General features: G+C 37.0%; 2 protein-coding genes and 1 long non-coding RNA gene across 9 annotated transcripts in view; 2 read left to right on the top strand and 1 right to left on the bottom strand.

Moving 5' to 3' along the window:
- LOC126978117 (SWI/SNF-related matrix-associated actin-dependent regulator of chromatin subfamily E member 1) overlaps nucleotides 1-18812 on the top strand; it is a 147222-nt gene that overhangs the window by 2364 nt on the left and 126046 nt on the right. For 2 of the 7 annotated variants that reach the window (XR_007732518.1, XM_050826848.1), the window contains exons 3-11: nucleotides 370-414; nucleotides 749-999; nucleotides 2825-3028; nucleotides 7422-7503; nucleotides 8761-8865; nucleotides 10429-10562; nucleotides 11468-11608; nucleotides 16826-16945; nucleotides 18513-18690. Coding sequence is in view for 6 of the 7 variants with exons in the window: in XM_050826848.1 (XP_050682805.1) it covers nucleotides 370-414; nucleotides 749-999; nucleotides 2825-3028; nucleotides 7422-7503; nucleotides 8761-8865; nucleotides 10429-10562; nucleotides 11468-11608; nucleotides 16826-16945; nucleotides 18513-18690 (1260 nt within the window). In the remaining variant the exon portion in view is untranslated. Of the gene's footprint in view, nucleotides 1-369; nucleotides 415-748; nucleotides 1000-2824; nucleotides 3029-6607; nucleotides 6684-7421; nucleotides 7504-8760; nucleotides 8866-10428; nucleotides 10563-11467; nucleotides 11609-16825; nucleotides 16946-18512; nucleotides 18691-18812 lie in introns of all 7 variants that reach the window. The other 5 variants (XM_050826852.1, XM_050826850.1, XM_050826851.1 and 2 more) reach the window with 5 other exon arrangements.
- The window catches only part of LOC126978163 (RNA-binding protein 41-like), a 298020-nt gene that overhangs the window by 261856 nt on the left and 17352 nt on the right, over nucleotides 1-18812 (bottom strand). The gene's annotated exons all lie outside the window — the stretch shown is intronic.
- LOC126978220 (uncharacterized) overlaps nucleotides 1-18812 on the top strand; it is a 242323-nt gene that overhangs the window by 214798 nt on the left and 8713 nt on the right. The gene's annotated exons all lie outside the window — the stretch shown is intronic.

The following is an 18812-nucleotide window of genomic DNA, read 5'->3' as shown; positions in this document are numbered from 1 at the left end:
TCATGAGAATCGGTCAAGCCGTTTCGGAGGAGTTCAATGTTTAACACCATGACACGAGAATTTTATATATAAGATATTTAAGTTGTGTGTTTCATATGTACTGAATGCTGTTTATTTAAGATAAAAGATGGCTGCCCTATTAATATTAAACCCGCAAAGTTTGCAAATGACAGCTGAAAGCTTACCGGGTTAACAACTTGCCTATGCTAGTATCTAACCGCTATAATTGAGATGCATGACGCAATCTCTGCTTACATTTTTAATATTAATATGCATCTTAGTAACATAACTTTTCTTTTTTATCCCTTATGCATTAGACTTTATTCTTTTATGTTGGTTTTGTTTCATGTTTTGTTATGTTCGAAACAGACTACATGATTGCGGGGGCACCAATGAATTTCGGTATGATGAAAGGTAATTCCACAATGTGGTTTGTTTAAATTATTATTTTATTTTTGTCAAAATTATTCTCGCTCTTTTGGATATAGGTTCTTTTGGGGTTTTTTTTATTAAATCACATTTTTTTCAATTTACTTTCCGTTTCTCAAGCACAAGTCATCTCGCAATCACTGTTGTTCTTCAGAGAGTTAGAGCCTACTAAATGTTTCACCGCTCACCGCACACTAATCTAGTTTAAGTGATATAATTTAGTTTTTAGCGCATTTATTTTATTTTGCTAGCCCGCTCCTGTCCTATCCCTTATGCTTTTTGTTTTTTCTTTCATTGTATGACGCTGCTTGGCATGAAGGCGGTATGAATGCACCGCCCCACCATAACCCATACCAGTACCACCCACAATACCAGGGTGGACCGGGCATGGGCCATCCCGGATATGGGTGGCAACCACAGCGTTTTGGTGCAGAGAGTTCAAGAAGAGGGAATTCAGGAGCCGGGCAGGCCTCCCAGGCTAACAAAGATGACAAAACAAGCCCATTTGTCTCCACTGTGCATTCACATCCCGGATTCCAACCACAAAAGATCGGCAAAGGTGCAGGAGGGGTGAGTTATTTAATATTGAAAGTCTTCTTTTGGGATTAAGAGGAGAATTGACTAAGCGGTCACTGCCGCCAATATTTGCTTTTAATACCAGGGGAATCACAGGATCGTTGCCGTCCTTTTAGGTAGGTGTTAAACGCGCTTATATTGTAAATACGCTAGTTATCGCCCTGCACACACCATACACAGAAGTCCTTTGTAAAGTTTGTAAGTATGATGTGGTAGATATTCCCAGATGTTATGAATGATAACTAAGTGGCGGTTTTTATTAATGTAGAATTGAATGGCAGTGATCAGGTCAAACAGCTCTTCGCAACACTCCCCGTGTGAATTCCAGTGTAAATGTGATTGAAGACCACCCAACCGAACCACACATATCTATGCAGATGGAGCCGTTCATACCCACTGGCTATTCAAAGAGCTTTTTGTTTCATTATACATTATTGAGAGGCAACAATTAAAATGTTATTTCTTTAAATATTTTCCCTTATGATTATTTAGGACTTCTGCAATGCAATAATATTTGGCTGCATTGCCCCATAATAATATAGGACATAATACTATGAAAATAATTAAAGTAATCTACTTGCACTATGTCTAATCTTTTTAACAATTGCAGACCCAATTAAGTGGTCAAATTGCGGAAACAGGAGCCCCGTTACCATACCAACTGACCACCATTTTCAATATCTTATCTCTAGTTATGGATATATTGCTATCACATTTAATGACAAGATCTTATCTATCCATAGTTATGTCCATTATAGTTATATTATTAGTCCATTGCTATCTGTCGATAGGTTATTGGAATGTAAGTAACCATAAAAGGATAGATTTGTCTACCTCTAGTAAGTTAAAATAAGGATAGAGAAGAAGATAGGTTATTGAAAATGGCTGTAAGTCTATCCTTCAATTGGGAGATCCCCGTTGTAATTTGGAATCAAGAAATATAGCAGATTCCACTGATATTTAACCACCTCTTGTGTTAATCAAAACAATCTTATGTACAATTTGGCTCTGTAAATTTTATATTGTGTGTCTTCTACCGCATTTATCATGGGGAGTGTTCCGAAGAGCTGTTTAACCTAATTCCTGGCGCCGAATTCCACCTTTGCACGACACGCCACAAGTTAGGATATCATTCTCACCATCTGGATGTGTGGCAGTCCTCCATAGTGCGGTTTACAAGGAGCTTTCTTCCACGTACTACAAAGCTGTGGAATGAACTTCCTTGTGCGGTGTTTCCGGGACGATACGACATGGGTACCTTCAAAAAAAGCGGGTACACCTTTAAGGATAAAGGCCGGCAACGCTCCTGTGATTCCTCTGGTGTTGCAAGAGATTGTGGGCGGCGGTGATCACTTAACAACAGGTGACCCGTACGCTCGTTTGTCCTCCTATTCAATAAAAAAAATATATATATTTACTTATGTTGCTATTTAAATAATTAATTATTTGTTTAATAGGTTATTGGCGCTAAACCGCTACACTATGTCAGATAGAACATTGCTTATGATGTCATACTTGGTTTCTTTTTGCTTTGAAAATGAGTGAGGTATCAATTCCGCCTTGTGTTTTTTCTGCAAGGTTAGGTACTTCAGTGAATTAGGAAAAAAAGCGAGCCAAGAATAGACCTCTCTCTCCACTGAGCCTTTACTATAGATATATTTGTAGAGTCTGCAGTGGTCAGTTATTGTTCTGCTTATGACTCATATCTGTTCTCTGTTGAAGGAGAGTCTTGTTTTGCTCTCCCAGGACTGTGTGCTTTAAGTAGATTATCCAGTTCTGAGTAATTATTAATACTAACAAATTCATCATAAATTTCTAGCTCGCTGGTCTACCAAAACCACCAAAACCGCCAGAGAAGCCACTCATGCCGTACATGAGGTACTCAAGACGGGTATGGGATAGTGTGAAGGCAGCTAACCCGGACTTGAAGTTGTGGGAGATTGGGAGGATCATTGGGGGCATGTGGAGAGACCTGCCACAAGCGGAGAAGTATGCATTTGTCGATGAATATGAAGCTGAAAAGGTACATTAATTGATTTACTTATATGTACACAAATTTTTTTGTCGAAATTTATGAACAATACTGTGTTAGAAGCATCTCTCTCTGATCCATAATGAATGGACTGATGTTAACCATCCCATGAAACAATTATAAATTTAAAAAATAATAATAAGTTTTGCTGAAAAAAATATAGAAATAGAGATTTTTTTTATGGAAATAAGGAGACGAGACGTGCAGGACATTCAGCTGATGGTAATTGATACGCCCTGCCCATTACGATGCAGTGCCATTCAGGATTATTAAAGAGCCAATCAACGTCACGGTCAATTTAACTAGCTACGGCGCCCTTCGGTCCGAAACACAGTAATGTTTACTTTACACATTACTGCGTCACGGCAGAAATAGTCGCCGTTGTGGTACCCATAATCTAGTCGGCATCCTGTGCATAGGAGCCTCTCACTGGTAAAATGGATGGAATGAGACACCTGATGTTAGGCGATATCACTTGCCCATAAGAGTCCCAATAGGGAGTCCTCCCCAGTGTCCCTTATCCACTTACCAGTTATGGTCCACACTCTTAATCAGACAAGAGTAACACATATTGAATTACAAATTAATAAAAAAAACTTACATAATAATAAACTTTTCACATTACAATTATTATTTATAATGTTTAGCCTTAGGGTAGAAACTCTAAGGCTGCTGCTATGCCTTCCCCATTGACATTAAACTCACAACCACGGTCAAAAAGTGTCTGAAGCAAAACTCTGCCTACGCATCTTTTAGGCAGAGTTTTATACAATAGACTTTGTACATTACTGTCACGAAATAAGGTGATATCTGTATAAGTGTACGTAATATTATATACCTTGCCGCTCGGACATTTTTTTACGACTTTTAATAGGCGAATAGGAGTTATTTATTTTATCTCAATGGCCTTTCCAGATAATTTACCACTGTGATGGGCCTAAAATTTTGATTAACATCATGTGTGGTACAGACACTTCTTATTTCTATAATAAATTGCCCCAAATGTTAGAAAATAGAAAAAAAATAAGTATGCGCGTTATAAGTGATCACCACTGCCCATGTAACCTTCCAAAGAGAGAGCCTTTTTCCAGTAATTGATATTCGAGCGTTGGAATTTATGTCGATCTACCGAAGTAAATTTGTATAGGTAATGGCCGTTTTAATAACCTATCTATCCTTATTTTAACTTACTAGAGGTAGAAAAATCTATCCTTATACGCTTACTTACATTTCAATAACCTATCGACATAAAGCATTGGACTATAACTATATTGAACGTAACTATGGATAGATAAGATCTTGTCATTAAACGGTGACAGCAATGTATCCCTAACTAGAGATACGTTATTGAAAACGGCCGTATTTATATAAATAATATATGGTGAACATTTTACCATAAAGGAGTCTACCCACTATATTATAACCATGGCGGTGCTAGGAATGTGAAAGGCAAATGATATTCTTAGCATTAAAATTTTTTAAGTCTGTCCATGAAAAGGCATAAAAGGCATTTATTTTCTCAAAATTGATTCGTTTAGAATTCTTTTTGATATCATTTCTTAAACAAATGGCGCTCTGAGAGAGAAGAAGCGGCGCAAGAAACTCTCCCAGCATTCTTTTTTTTTGCGCTCTTTTCAATAAAATATACAATATTGTACAGTCGCTATAAAATAATCACAATCTAGTCCCAGGCTGTCCGATCATTTAGATATTCAGCAGTGGAGTAATAGGATTTACGACAGAGCCATTTTTTTATAAAACATTTAAATTTATTTATAGATAATGCCTGAACAGTGGCTGGGACTTTATTGTAGAAGTGTATACATTTACCCTTAAAGCTATTATGTATCTTATGAAGCCTACTAGAATTAGTTACAAGCAATCCCTTATTTCTAGTGTTATAATTGTTTGAGTGTTTCCTTGTCCAATACTCGCGTGCTGAACACAAATCGTCAGCAATAGTAATCATGATATGCTGAAAAGGCATACAAGGCATTTATTTTCTCAAAATTGATTCCTTTAGAATTCTTTTCGATGTCACTTCTAATACCACCGCTTCGGAAACAAATGTCGCACAGAATCAGAAACAGGATCTTTCTCTAGGGGAGTGGCTGAGAAATAATTTATGTAGACGCACTGCTAGTCTGCAGTATCTATGATCTTTTTATATATTGTTATGGGGCAGTGCGGCCGATATTAATACCATCTTTGTGCTGCAGAAGAGGGCTGTTCGCGAGATTTATAACCTAGGTCCTGAAGAATCATTAAGAGAAAAATTTAAAGAAATAAACATTTTGACTGTTGCTTCTCAATACATTTTTGTTCTGTATGTTCATAAGCACATTGAGGAATTTTCTAGAAACTGTGACATTCATAATGTTAACACGAGGAACAAACATAAACTTGTTATGCCTACTACTGGGTTGGGTCGAGTTAGTAAGTCTTTTGTTGGGCGATGTATATGCTTCTACAATATGATCCCAGAAAATGTACAAAACAAATGTGTTACGAAATTTAAAAGAATTGTTATATAACGTTTGTGTGGGAAAGATTACTATAGCATAAACGATTCTCTTAATGATACCACGAACTAGGATTAAAGCGAACACCTCAGGCTCTTTAATTATAAATGTTTATTGTACGATATCACATTATAATCCATAAAAAAAAGAGCTCGCTGAGTTTCTTGCGCCCAATCTTCTCAGGTCTGAGGCAGTCTCTTTTGAATGGGTGGTAGTTTTTGACGTTCAATAAGTGATTTTAAATCCTATTTTGAATAAAAATATTTGAATTTAAAGACGATCGCACCTGTGTGTTTCTTGCATGTTTTCTTCTCGCTGTTTTTTGTCGTGAGATCGGTGTTGGATCAACAATACAAGCAGACTGATGATGAAATTTGTGCGGCAAGTTTTTCGATTTAGGGCATTTCAGGGCTTCTTTAATAAAACGTGAAAGAGTCGTAACGGGAACCTAGATCTCTCGCGATAAATCACTCGGCCGCCCCGATATTTAATGGTCCTCGATAGGGGATTGACTTGATTGATGGCTTTTGAAGAATTTTCAAGATGACAGATGGCTCTAAGCCCATCATGTGCAAGGCAATCACTGCAATTCTGTTGTATTAAACACCCCATTCCATTCGCATAAAATTTGTGAAATGGCGGGAAATTTAAAAAATAAAAATTGTAGTTGTTGCATTTTTTTTATGGAATAGGAGGACAAACGAGCGTACGGGTCACCTGTTGTTAAGTGATCACCGTCGCCCACAATCTCTTGCAAGACCAGAGGAATCACAGGAGCGTTGCCGGCCTTTAAGGAAGGTGTACGGGCTTTTTTTGAAGGTACCCATGTCGTATCGTCCCGGAAACGGGGATATTTATGCCAATTGCATTATTTATGGCCAGACTATTTTAAACACGACGAAGGTAAATTCCGTTGTATTTTCTCTACCGTTTCCTTGCCAGATACATTCACAGCACGTCAAGCGAGACTCCTTAATATGTCCCTAGCAGGAATTGAATAAGCTCGATAGTAGGTACATAAAGTATGACCAGTTTATTTTGGACCTAGGCGCAGTACACTGAATCGTTGAAAACGTATCACGCATCGCCGGCCTATGTACAATGGCTCGCGCACAAAAACAAAGGTACAATGAAATATGGTCACTATTCATACAACTGAGGTTCCAGTTTTGTGTGCGCTAACGTCACTTGCTTTTTTTTAATTTGGTGTTTGCGGTCTCTGGCTGACTAATATTAACCCCGATCATTGTGTCCGCACTTCATGGCTCATTATTACACATCTAAGAAATATTATGTCCAAATTTGACTTTTTGGAACTACTTATATAACTTGTAAGGGTAACCTGTATTTTGAGCAATGCACGCACACTCTCACAAAGTGACATACAAATCGCGAGTGTAGGACGTAGCTTGTCACGCACTCTAAAGTAATAAACCTGGCCTGTTTTCATTGGTTGTTTAGCAGCAGGAGGCTCTATCTAACATAAATTATCTAAGACTTTTCCATATCTATCTAATTAGACAATTCAATTAGTGTTTTTCTTTCTGAATAAAGAATAAACTGAGATAAAAGCAGATACATTCTTTGGATTTTCCACCTGTCACACACAAATCACCGTCTTTGCTTTTCCATTTCCTTTCGCGTCCATCTATATAAAAAACATCATTTGGTTAATGTCAAAAATAAAATTTCGTTACTAGAGTGTATATACCATATTATATCTAGAAATTATGTGCAGTAGGCTTCTAAAAGACATTGATTAGTTAGCCAGGTTACACAAACCCTTAAACCCGTCCTAACTAACAGTTAACACTATTCAAACCCTTGCACCTCATGACTAATTGGCACTGGTACATCACTAGACGGAGTATGAGAAGAGCTTGAAGGCGTATCACGCATCGCCGGCGTATCTCGCATATATCGCCGCCAAGAACAAAGCCGTTGGTAAGTATACAGTTCTACAACCAACGAGATAAAAATAAAAAAGGAATGAGAAATTTAAATACAAATACAATATATCCGGGCGCGGAAAAAAAAAAGTATAAATACCGTTTGAAAATTATCATAATTTCTTTATGGTACTGTGGCCCCTAGAGTAACGCAGATAAGATGCTTGTATAGACCGCTTTTGACATTATGTGCCAACTGCATAAAGGCTGCTTAGAACTTGAAAGGGTACCTAATTAATTTTTACAACAATTACTGTAGTTTCTAGTGATCTCTCTTAGTCGTACCTACTAACATAAGAAAGAAAAAGTGCTGATATGGTAAAAGCATTTGTTAACCTAAATAGGTTAGCTACGAGTCGAAACTTCCCGCCAAAAGTTGTAAGGAGGTTATTGTTATGAAAAATACTATCCTTGTTTGCGATGATAGAAAGTTTTTTACTTTAAAGGTCTAAGAGAATTTAGCAAAACGTGAGCTAAGTACCTTTAATTGTTTTTGTCTCGTCGGTTGTACTACTATAGTTATATTGTCATACAACTGTTTATGTAATCCACTGCATTATATAAACTACCCACAAGTTTAAATAATTACACATAGACACGGACGAGTAAAAAAATGGACTCCGTGTCACCTTACATAACAGTGAGGCACCAAAACAAGCCGGTAAACCTGTAAATACATAGCCCCACGGATACACTTACACTAATACAAGCCGATCGGCCGCCATTTTGAGATTTGCCATCGTCTGTAACAAATTAGTTTGCGTCGCAATAAAATATTTTAAAAATGCCGTTGTGCGTTGTGGAAAAGTGTAAAAACAATAATATAAAAGTATTTGTGGATATATGATTGTCTAGGGGAGAAAAAATTGTGTAACTGCTACACCCCGTAACCGCACACACGCTAGCATAAAGGTGCTTCACTTGCTAATATCACGGCGCGGAGTCCTTCATTTTTTACTAGTCCGTGCACATAGATAATATTAATTGTTAAAATTAAGTATTCATTTGTTATTCTGTATTCGAAATTTCCTGAACTCTAATTCCAAATTTCTAAATTTACATTAAAATTCAATTACAATTTATTAAAGTTGTTAAAAGTAGCTTTTCCGAGAATTATCAGAATTTTATTACCAAGTATAAAATATACGTTTTAATTAATTTACAATAAAGACGTGCTTGTTCTATTTAGTCTCCTTGCCATGAAAATCTTATTATTAAAAATAATGTCATTAATATATATTAATATTAACAGTTGGTAATCTAGAGGAGGAGAGTACTACCAAAAAGGGAAGTGCGCAGAAGGAACAGCAACAACAAGACAGGCGTATTGATATTCAACCCGCCGAAGATGAAGAGGGTATGTAGAAATAATAAAAATACTTAAAAAAAAAAACTAAAAAACACTCTATGGTTGAAAAGATATAATACATAGTTGAAATTTAAAATGTCGACGATGGATGAAAAAATTATATATTTTATATTACAACAATCTTATTTTGCAAATTGAAAAACGAAATAATTTTACCAAATTAATGAATTTTCATCGGTCCTCGATAAATCTACGAAGTTTGAATGAAATCTGGCCGTTTAAAGTGGGTCAAAATGCCGCGCCCAAATGAGTCGGTTACATACAAATATACATACAGGTAAGCTAATAAAAAGCGTGTAAAAATATCTAAAAAAAAGTCTGCGTCTCGGGTAACTTACACTTATCTAAGTTGAACTATTTAATATTGATAATGTAAGGAAAGGTTATATATTAATAAAAAAAATAGTTATATAAAAATATAATTTATTCTTACCTTTGTCTATCAACATTATTTAATCCTATAAAATTAACAATTGGTTTAAGTGAGAATGGTGGAGCCTGCCTACCACTGACGTATGCGTTAGAGAAAGGGAAGCTAGACAGAATGGCGCCGTAACGCGTTACGTTACGAAGCGTTTTACCCACACATAAGAAGTTATCATTTCAAAACTTTATTCCGTTTTTCTATAAAAGTAAAAGGATCAACATTGGCAGCTTCTATTGGACGATCAATATTGTCCAGTCTTTAGTGACTATTCCCTGAGCTTGAGGTCCCGGTGCGAATACCGATAGGTGCAAATATTTATATGATATATGGATGTTTGTTTCCGAGTCATGGATGTTTATATTTATGTAAACCATCCCTCCTAATATTATAAATGTGAATGTAAGTTTGTTACGATTTCCCGTTTAAACCACTGAACCGATTTTGATATAATTAAGTACAGAGATAGACTAGAGTTTGGAAAGGAGGCCTTTTATCGCGAATAAAAAGCTTGGCGGGGTTGAAATAGGGGGTGGTAATTTTCTAGAAAAAAATTAAAGTTGTCGTTATCTAAGATAACACAATGAGACTTTGTATTTAGGCACATGATAAGGAACAAAGGGGAAAAAAGGGTATGAAAGTTGGCACCTTATAAAATGTATTAGCCACAGCAGTTTGTAGTGTATTATTTGCAAAGTGGGTACTAAGACATAAATAATGCTGCCCAAAGTAACTATTTCACGCGCACGAAGTCGCGGGAAAAAGCTAGTATTAAATAAAGCGTTCCTTTACCAATATGACTAGTTTGGGGCGAGATAATTTGCGTATAAGTATATGCCAATATACATTATATTTTATTTTCATTATAAATGCCCACTTCTGGCTAAGTAAACTCGATTGAGCATCAAACTTATAAAAAAACCTTATTATAATTTAAATTATTATTTAATTGATAAGTTGTGAAATGTTAAATCTGGCTTTTTGGAAAAAATTTGACTTACAATATTTATAGGCACCTTACGTGCATTTAGCAATTTGGGAAGCGACCTGCTGACGTCACGCAGATTTTAATTTGACAAGGTTCTGCCTGTGTTCTATAGCATGGTAATTTTCTTTCTCTATGACAGATCAGGACGAGGGTCTGTCGGTGAAGCACGTGGCCTACGCACGATACCTGCGCAACCATCGGCTAATCAATGAGATATTCTCCGACACCGTGGTGCCAGATGTCAGGTCTGTCGTCACCACCGCCAGGATGCAGGTATGGTCATATTTTACATTCTATTTATGAAATATTTCTCTCAAAGGATGGTTAAGAATAGGTATAGATTATATTATTGTTTCTTTCACCACTGAAATTGTCAATTAATAATTTTCTTCCGTGCAACCAACCCATATGCGAAATTCTATCTACATAGGCTAGCGAAAATCTCTGAAAAAAGCGATTCACTCGATTGTATGAAACGTGCAGTTATAGATTGACAGTTGATGGCTATAACCTAAAAAATTTTTAGATCAACTACGTTTCAAGCAAGTGTTCGCTTTGAAACTTACCCGGATTATATTGTCGCCAATCGCCATACTGTAATTACTACTATTTCAAACTTCTGTCAAATGACTGCACGTTCATGCTAAACTAAATTTTAATTTTTACTTTGGCAGCTCTTATCACCTTGTATTTAAATCCTCTTTGTTCTCTACCGCGAGGAAAATCTCGCACCGCACAGACACTTTTTGCAATCAATTACCAGCAGCAGTTTTTCCGAACCGATATGCCATAAAGCGTACTCCCAACAGAAAGCCGGCAACGCATCTCTTGACCCCTGGTGTTGCCGATGTCTATGGCCGACAGCCTCACCATGTTCCATCGTCACTTGAGCCTTCTTACTTAACTGCTTAAGAACGATGGACGAGTACTTTTCCGGTGCTTAAAGCTAAAAACTTGATCGGCAGTGTGTATCAATTTGGGCATTTAGGCCAAAACTCAGATGGTGACTTCCAAAATGGCCGCTATACCTATAAAAAACATGTTTCATTTTCAATATATATTAACTAACCCTTGTTGTACTATTCTGACTAAAGGTGACAGGTTTTTTATGGATATCTCAGTAGACAGAAGGTATTAGTGGCTTACAGCGAAAGAATAGACATCACAGTACATTTCAGATATTAAAAAAGCAAGTGCAGTCTTTGACGATGCATCAGAAGAAACTTGAGGATGAGCTGCAACAAATTGAAGAAAAGTTTGATGCGAAGAAACGCAAGTTTATTGAGAGCAGTGAGACATTCCAAGAAGAATTGAAAAAGGTGAGAGAAATTATGAAAGTTAACGAACGTTTCGGGGTGGCGGACTTTAAGCTTAAACCTCTCGAGTTCAAGGACGAGAGTAATAGTAATAGGACAAATTATAACTAGGTACAGTGGCGTAATAATAGGGTGGCAGGGCTGGCAAAATGCCACGGCCCAAGAGTCCTTGATAATACAATTTCAAGTTAATCGTTAAGCATTTCAACCAACCTAAACAAAAAGATGTTGATTCGAATAGCTCGCGAATAGATGATGAATGCATTGAGATATTATGTTCTATGGATGAATGTGAAGTCCAAGGTACGCATTGGGCTAGCGTGGGGACTACAGACCATGCCCTCTCGCCTAAGAGACGTGGCCTATAATAATAAATTTATTTATTTCAGGCAGCATTGCCCATATATTGTTAGTATTAACTTATTCTAGGATTAGTAATATTACAAGGATTTATTTTTAGATTTAAGAATAATATTCCATTTTCTATTAATAAAATTATGTACATTATTTAAGACTCTTAATATACTATTTTCATTTTTATTAATTATATCCCTAATTGAAAAAATCTTTTTCCTCAGAATAGCATAAAAATCATCTACTCTGTATAAGGCAAACATATGAGATGCACTACAAAAACGTGGTAATCCCAAGAACATCCTAAAAGCATTATTATATTGAACTATAGTGGGACATATACAACGTGTAATTGAGTACGCTGAAAATCTCGAAGTTTATTAAAATAAAACGTGATGATTTTTACTGATAGGGCCCCATCAAAAGAATTCGCCACGGGCCCCAGATGGTATAGTTACTATATCCGCATGAACGTAATAAATAGGTATGCATAATAAATCATTATTGCAGTGATAGGCACTTAAGGGAAGGTAAACCGCTTCGTAACGTAACGCTTTACGGCGCCAGTCTATCTGGCTTCCCTTTCTCTCACGCATACGGTGACGGTGGGCAGGCTCCTCCTCCCTCACTCTAACCAATTGTGTCTTGTATAGGGTTAAATAATGATACCTACTAATAATGTACATGCACAAAATAGTAGTGTACATATTCAAGGATTGTAACTAAGATTTAAATATATTTTATCTACACTGGCCTGCAAAAGTAAGTATCACACTTTTCAAATTAATTTTTTTTCTTAAGTATAGAAGGTAGAGATTTAAGGTTAAAAACGTTTTGTTGCAAATTTTATAGGCTTTAAATCTTAGAAACTAAAATTATACATTAGTAACATTTTTAACTAAAAAAAGATAAAACAATGAAAATAGACATTTTTAGTTTAGTGTAAAAAAATTCAACTAAAATGTATGACATGTTATTTAATTTTTAATAACTGGTATTGCCTCCTCGAGCTCTGATTACAGCTTCGAGCCGGTTTGGCATACTGAACACTAGGTTTCGGAGCCGATGTTGTGGAATATTCTCCCATTCTTCTACCAGGGTCTGCTTTAGTGACCTGAGGGTAGTAGGTGGTGGTCTGCGATTTCTGACTAGCCTCCCAAGCCCATTTCAGGCGTGTTCAATCGGGTTGAGATCAGGACTTCTTGATGGCCAAGCCATCACGCTGATACCGACCTCCTGAATATACTCTTGTACGATATGAGCCGTGTCTGGCCGGGCATTATCATGCATCAGCATCGATCCATCACCCATATTTGCTAAATACGGCCCTGCATACTCATTGAGAATCTCTTGAGCATATCTTTGACCAGTGAGGGTGCCATTTTCTATGGCTACTAGCTCTGTGCGACCTTCTGAAGATATGCCAGCCCATACATGTACACTGCCTCCACCGTATTGGACTCTTTCTGAGATGCAGGCTTGAAGGTATCGCTCACCAGGTCGCCTGTAAACACTTCGCTTTCCATCAGAAGTGTAAAGGGAGAATCGAGACTCATCTGCAAACAAAATTCTTGACCATTCTTCTTCATCCCACTGCATGTGTTCACGGGCGTATCGCAGTCTCGCTACTCGATGCTGTCTCTCGAGTTTTGGGCCACTCGCTGGTCTTCGGGGTTTAAAATTTGCTTCAGCAAGTCTTCTTCTCACTGTACTGTCACTAATGTAGTCCCTCCGGGTCTGAAGTAGCTGTTGCTGGACTTCAACTGCATTTTGGTGGCGATTTCTTAACGCAGTGGAAATAATATAACGATCTCTCGGGCACTGGTAAACCTGGGTCTGCCATTACAAGGTCTCCTCAGATGGTGTCCAGTCTCTTCGTACCTTCGCTTTACCTTCTGGACCGTTCGTACCGTCACACCCACCATTCTTGCAGTGCGACGCATACTGATGCCTAGTTCCAGAAAAGCCATGATCCTAGCACATTCTTCGACTAAAAGAGGCATGATAAATAAATGTTATGTGCTTTTTAGCATAAATTTTTAAAACAAGACCCATCGATCTTGAAAAAAATTTAAAACAGAAAGAAAAATGTGAATGGTAAAATTGTAATTCGGAAACGTCCACTTTGAAAAAGGAATGGTTTTGTTTTTGAAGTTTTTTTTCAGCCAATTCTTAAAAGAAGGTTACCGACTATAAAGTTTTTATTTACAAAATTAAATTCTCTTTGGAGTCCTTTTTATTTCGAAAGTATATCTTGTGAACTTAAAACGTTATCTAAATTTTAAAAGTGTGATACTTACTTTTGAAGGCCAGTGTATATATATAAAAATGAATTGCTGTTCGTTAGTCTCGCTAAAACTCGAGAACGGCTGGCCCGATTTGGCTAATTTTGGTCTTGAATTATTTGTGGAAGTCCAGAGAATGTTTAAAAGGTGGGTAAATATGAAAATGCTCGGAATTAAATAAATCAACAATTTGGTTTTTGCCTTTGATGTATCCCCCGTCGTCGTTCAGAAATCAAATTGAAAGAATAGTTTCAAATGAATAACTAATTAGAATTTTTATATCTTTCTAACTTTCTCAGTAGGTAAAAACTAAACTTAAACTTACTTTTAGCTAATTATGGTTGGTAGGTTAACTACAGTTGTCAACTATCGATCATATTATTTTTATGTAGATTGATAAATCTTAAGTTTTCTCACAAATTTAATTGCGCAACCATAATATCTGACATTTATTTTGACAACCAACTATATGTAGATTGATAAATCATAAGTTTTGTCAGAAATTAAAAAAAAATGTCGATCGATCTTGTATGTCGATTGATATCTTAGACAAAGAGTGCATCCTTCTATCTTTGTGAGTGACGAATACCGCTACGTGCGCGAGAAATTTCTTTACTTTCCTTTGTGATAGTGACACTTCAAGTTATATGCTTCTTTTTTACACGCTTTTTATTAGCTTCACCTGTATGTATGTTTGTTTGTAACCGATTCGTTTGGGCGCGATTTTTACCCACTTTAAACGGCCAGATTTCGTTCAAATAATTATTTAATTTCCATTATTTCTTTTGTATGGACATATTATTTTCTATGAGAGAATTTATTGACGCATGGTTTGATAGTTCTGCTGTGAAACAATTTCATTACAACAATAGGGTGCATATTTTACGAAATAATTATTGATGTTATGAAATATTATTGACAAACTTATAAAAAACTTTATTTTATTTATTAAATACAGAACGTCTCTCGGGTCAGCTAGTAATCAATAAAAGATTTTATTAATAAAATCCTTATATTATCCACGGACTAGTAAAAAAAGAAGGGCTCCGCGCCGTGATATTAGCAAGTGAAGCACCTTTATGCTAGTGTGTGTGAGGTTACGGTGTGTACTAGGTACACAATTTTTTCTCCCGTAGATAATCATATATCCACAAATACTTTTATATTTTTTTTTTACACTTTTTCACAACGCACAACGGCATTTTTAAAATATTTTATTGCGACGCAAACTCTGTCACAGATGGCAAATATCATAATGGCGGCCGATCGGCTTGTATTAGTGTAAGTGTATGTGTGGGGCTGTGTATTTACACGTTTACCGGCTTGTTATGGTGCCTCAATGTTATGTAAGGTGACACGGAGTCCTTATTATTTTACTCGTCCTTGATATTATCATATTAATAAACATAAAATTTAAGTTATGTCACAAGCCTTTCTCAAGTTAAACAATATCACTTAGATTAGTAAACAAGTAGTAAACAACTTCAACTTAGATTAGTTTAAGTTATCATTTTGATGGGGCGTACCGAGACGTACGAATTTTATGCATAACTTAGCATCAACTTCAAATTGATTTCAATTAAAATGAAATGGATCTAAGTTAGATATTCATTTTATATATGTTAGTCTAATACGGCATAGGACAGATTTTCGAGCATAATTCTTCCTTAAATTTGGTATTTGAAATAATTTTCTATATACGTAGAGCAGCTCGAATTGTCGGGGACCCAGCGCTCTGTAAAAAAACCCCATTTGCCGTATCACCGCTCTTCGACAACACTTCCCTTAAAGCCTCGCCTTGTATCGGAATACTGGGTTTCGATATCTCGAGCGATTGCTTATTCCGTGGCCATCTGGAGGGCAAAGCCAAATTGGCTTTGAAGAAGCTGGGCTTCATTGATAAAGCACGGCAATACTTCAAGCCGGCCCTCATTCTAGCGCTCTACAAAGCGCAGGTCCGCCCACACATGGAGTATTGCTGTCATCTCTGGTCTGGCGCACCCCAGTATCAGATCGATCCATTTGACCGCATGCAACGTAGAGCAGCCCGAATTATCGGAGACCCAGTGCTCTGTGAACGGCTGGATCACTTGGCGTTCCGTAGAGATGTCGCTTCATTGTGTGTCTTCTACCGCATTTTTCACGGGGAGTGTTCTGAAGAGATGTTTAACCTGATTCCTGCGGCCGCATTCCACCTTCACACGATACGCCACAAGTTAGGATATCATCCCCACCACCTGGATGTGTGGCGGTCCGCCACAGTGCGGTTTTCAAGGAGCTTTCTTCCACGGACTACAAAGCTGTGGAATGAGCTTCCTTGTGCGGTGTTTCCGGGACGATACGACATGGGTACCTTCAAAAAAAGCGCGTACACCTTCCTCAAAGGCCGGCAACGCTCCAGTAATTCCTCTGGTGTTTGAAGAGATTGTGGGCGGCGGTGATCACATAACACCAGGTGACCCGTACGCTCGTTTGTCCTCCTATTCCATAAAAAAAATAACTCTGTTAAAAAAAACCAACTACATCAAGCAATTGCGCTTATTCCATTACTGTCTGTATATGATAGTCGTTTATGTTACAGCATTGTAAGCCGGCAGTGGACGAGGAAACATTCGGCCGAATGGTGGACCGTGCTCTCGAGCAGATCAAACGCGGAATTGCTAACCCCGGACACACGCCCAATACGCCGCACAGGCGAGACGTGAGTTATAATATTAAACTTATACTACAAAAAAAATACCGTTTTGAAAAAACCGACTTCAAAAACTGAAAAGTATAAAATAACATAAGATACATAAGAACTTTAAGGGTAAATGTATACACTTTTATAATAATTATCTATAAATAAATTCAAATGTTTTTATTAAAAAATTGCTCCGTCGTAAGTCCTACTACTCCAAAGCTGAATATCTAAGTGATCGGACAGCCTAGGTCTAGATTGTGATATTTTATAGCAATAGCAAAATACAATATTGTATATTTTATTAAAAAAAGTGCTGGTAGAGTTTCTTGCGCCGCTTCTTCGCTCTCAGAGCGCCATTTGTTTCTGAAGCGGTAAGAAGTAGTATCTAGTATATGAGAAAATAAATGCCTCTTATGCCTAATACCTTTAATATTAATAAAATACTATTATTTGTATGTGCTACCTATTGTATGTTTGTGTAAATGTAAATTGGATTATAAATCCGTGTACATACATGAAAAAATACCAATCGAATTGAGAACCTCATCCTTTTTGAAGTCAGTTAAAAAGCTGTTATCAGGACAGATAGCATACAGTGAATTGCTTGATAAAATAAATTTCAAAATCCCGTATATACATGAAATCCCGTTACTAACATACTTATTCAACCAGTAAGTAGAACAAATGCCCTTAACCATTCTCCATTATCAAGGATGTGTTGTGAGTACAATCGATTTTCGCATCTTTCGAAGATTTTGATATTTTTCATGACTCAGTGACAAATCTGAAAAAAAAAATACCGCACATTTCTGTTGATAAATAATATGTTACTTGAAATTTATGCTTTTATATTTCTTCTTTTTAAATTAATATTTTGATACGCTTTTACACTAATTATCTTGCCCCAAACTAGGGTACATCCCGTACTATGGGCACAAGACAATGATGCTCACTTAGATATACATAAATACATATAAACATCCATGACTCGGAAACAATTACGCTTGTGTTGTGTTGGTATATACTGATTTACTTTATAACCGATTATTCTTGAAATATTTAACACAAATTATCTCTCCCCAAACTAGGCATAGCTTGGTTACAGACAAGGATATATTTAATACGATATGCATAGTATAACTTAAAGAATCAGAATGATTTCTCTGGATAACAGTTAACTATATTCATGAGAAATTGTTTTAAATTTTTAATAATTATCTTGTTAGGGACGAGACGAGCAGGTCGCTCAGCTGATGGTTATTGATACGCCATGCCCATTACAATGCAGTGCCGCTCAGGATTCTCAAAAGCCCAAAAATTCTGAGTGGCACTACAATTGCGCTCGTCACCTTGAGACATAAGATGTTAAGCCTCATTTGCCCAGTAATTTCACTAGCTACGGCGCCCTTCAGACCTTAACACAGTAATGCTTACACATTACTGCTTCACGGCAGAAATAGGCGCCGTTGTGATACCCATAATCTAGCCGGCTTCCTGTGCAAAGGAGCCTCCCACTGGTCTTGTGTACTAAAGTGACTTAAATCACCTTTGTTTGTGACGTGTTCTTATGTTTGATTTGATTCAGGGCATAATGGAAAATGGACAGGCCATAAAAGCTAGCGAGAACGGCCTAAACGCACCCACTCAGGTTGACAAAGTGTCCACTACTGAGGTGAAGATGGAGGAAAATATGACCACCGAGCTCAAGAAACCTGACAGTGAGAAGGACACCATGCATGATCCGATGCAACAGGATACTGAAGGTTTTTCAAGTTTTTTTAATGAAAATAATGGAAGAACGAAGAGGACGTTCACCTGATGGTAATTGATACACACTGCATGCACTGTATTGTAATGACAATGCAGTGCCATTCAGGATTCTTGA

This window comes from Leptidea sinapis, chromosome 47, assembly GCF_905404315.1.
Source record: "Leptidea sinapis chromosome 47, ilLepSina1.1, whole genome shotgun sequence".
NCBI lineage: Eukaryota > Metazoa > Arthropoda > Insecta > Lepidoptera > Pieridae > Leptidea > Leptidea sinapis.
This window is presented reverse-complemented; position numbering and strand designations above follow the sequence as displayed.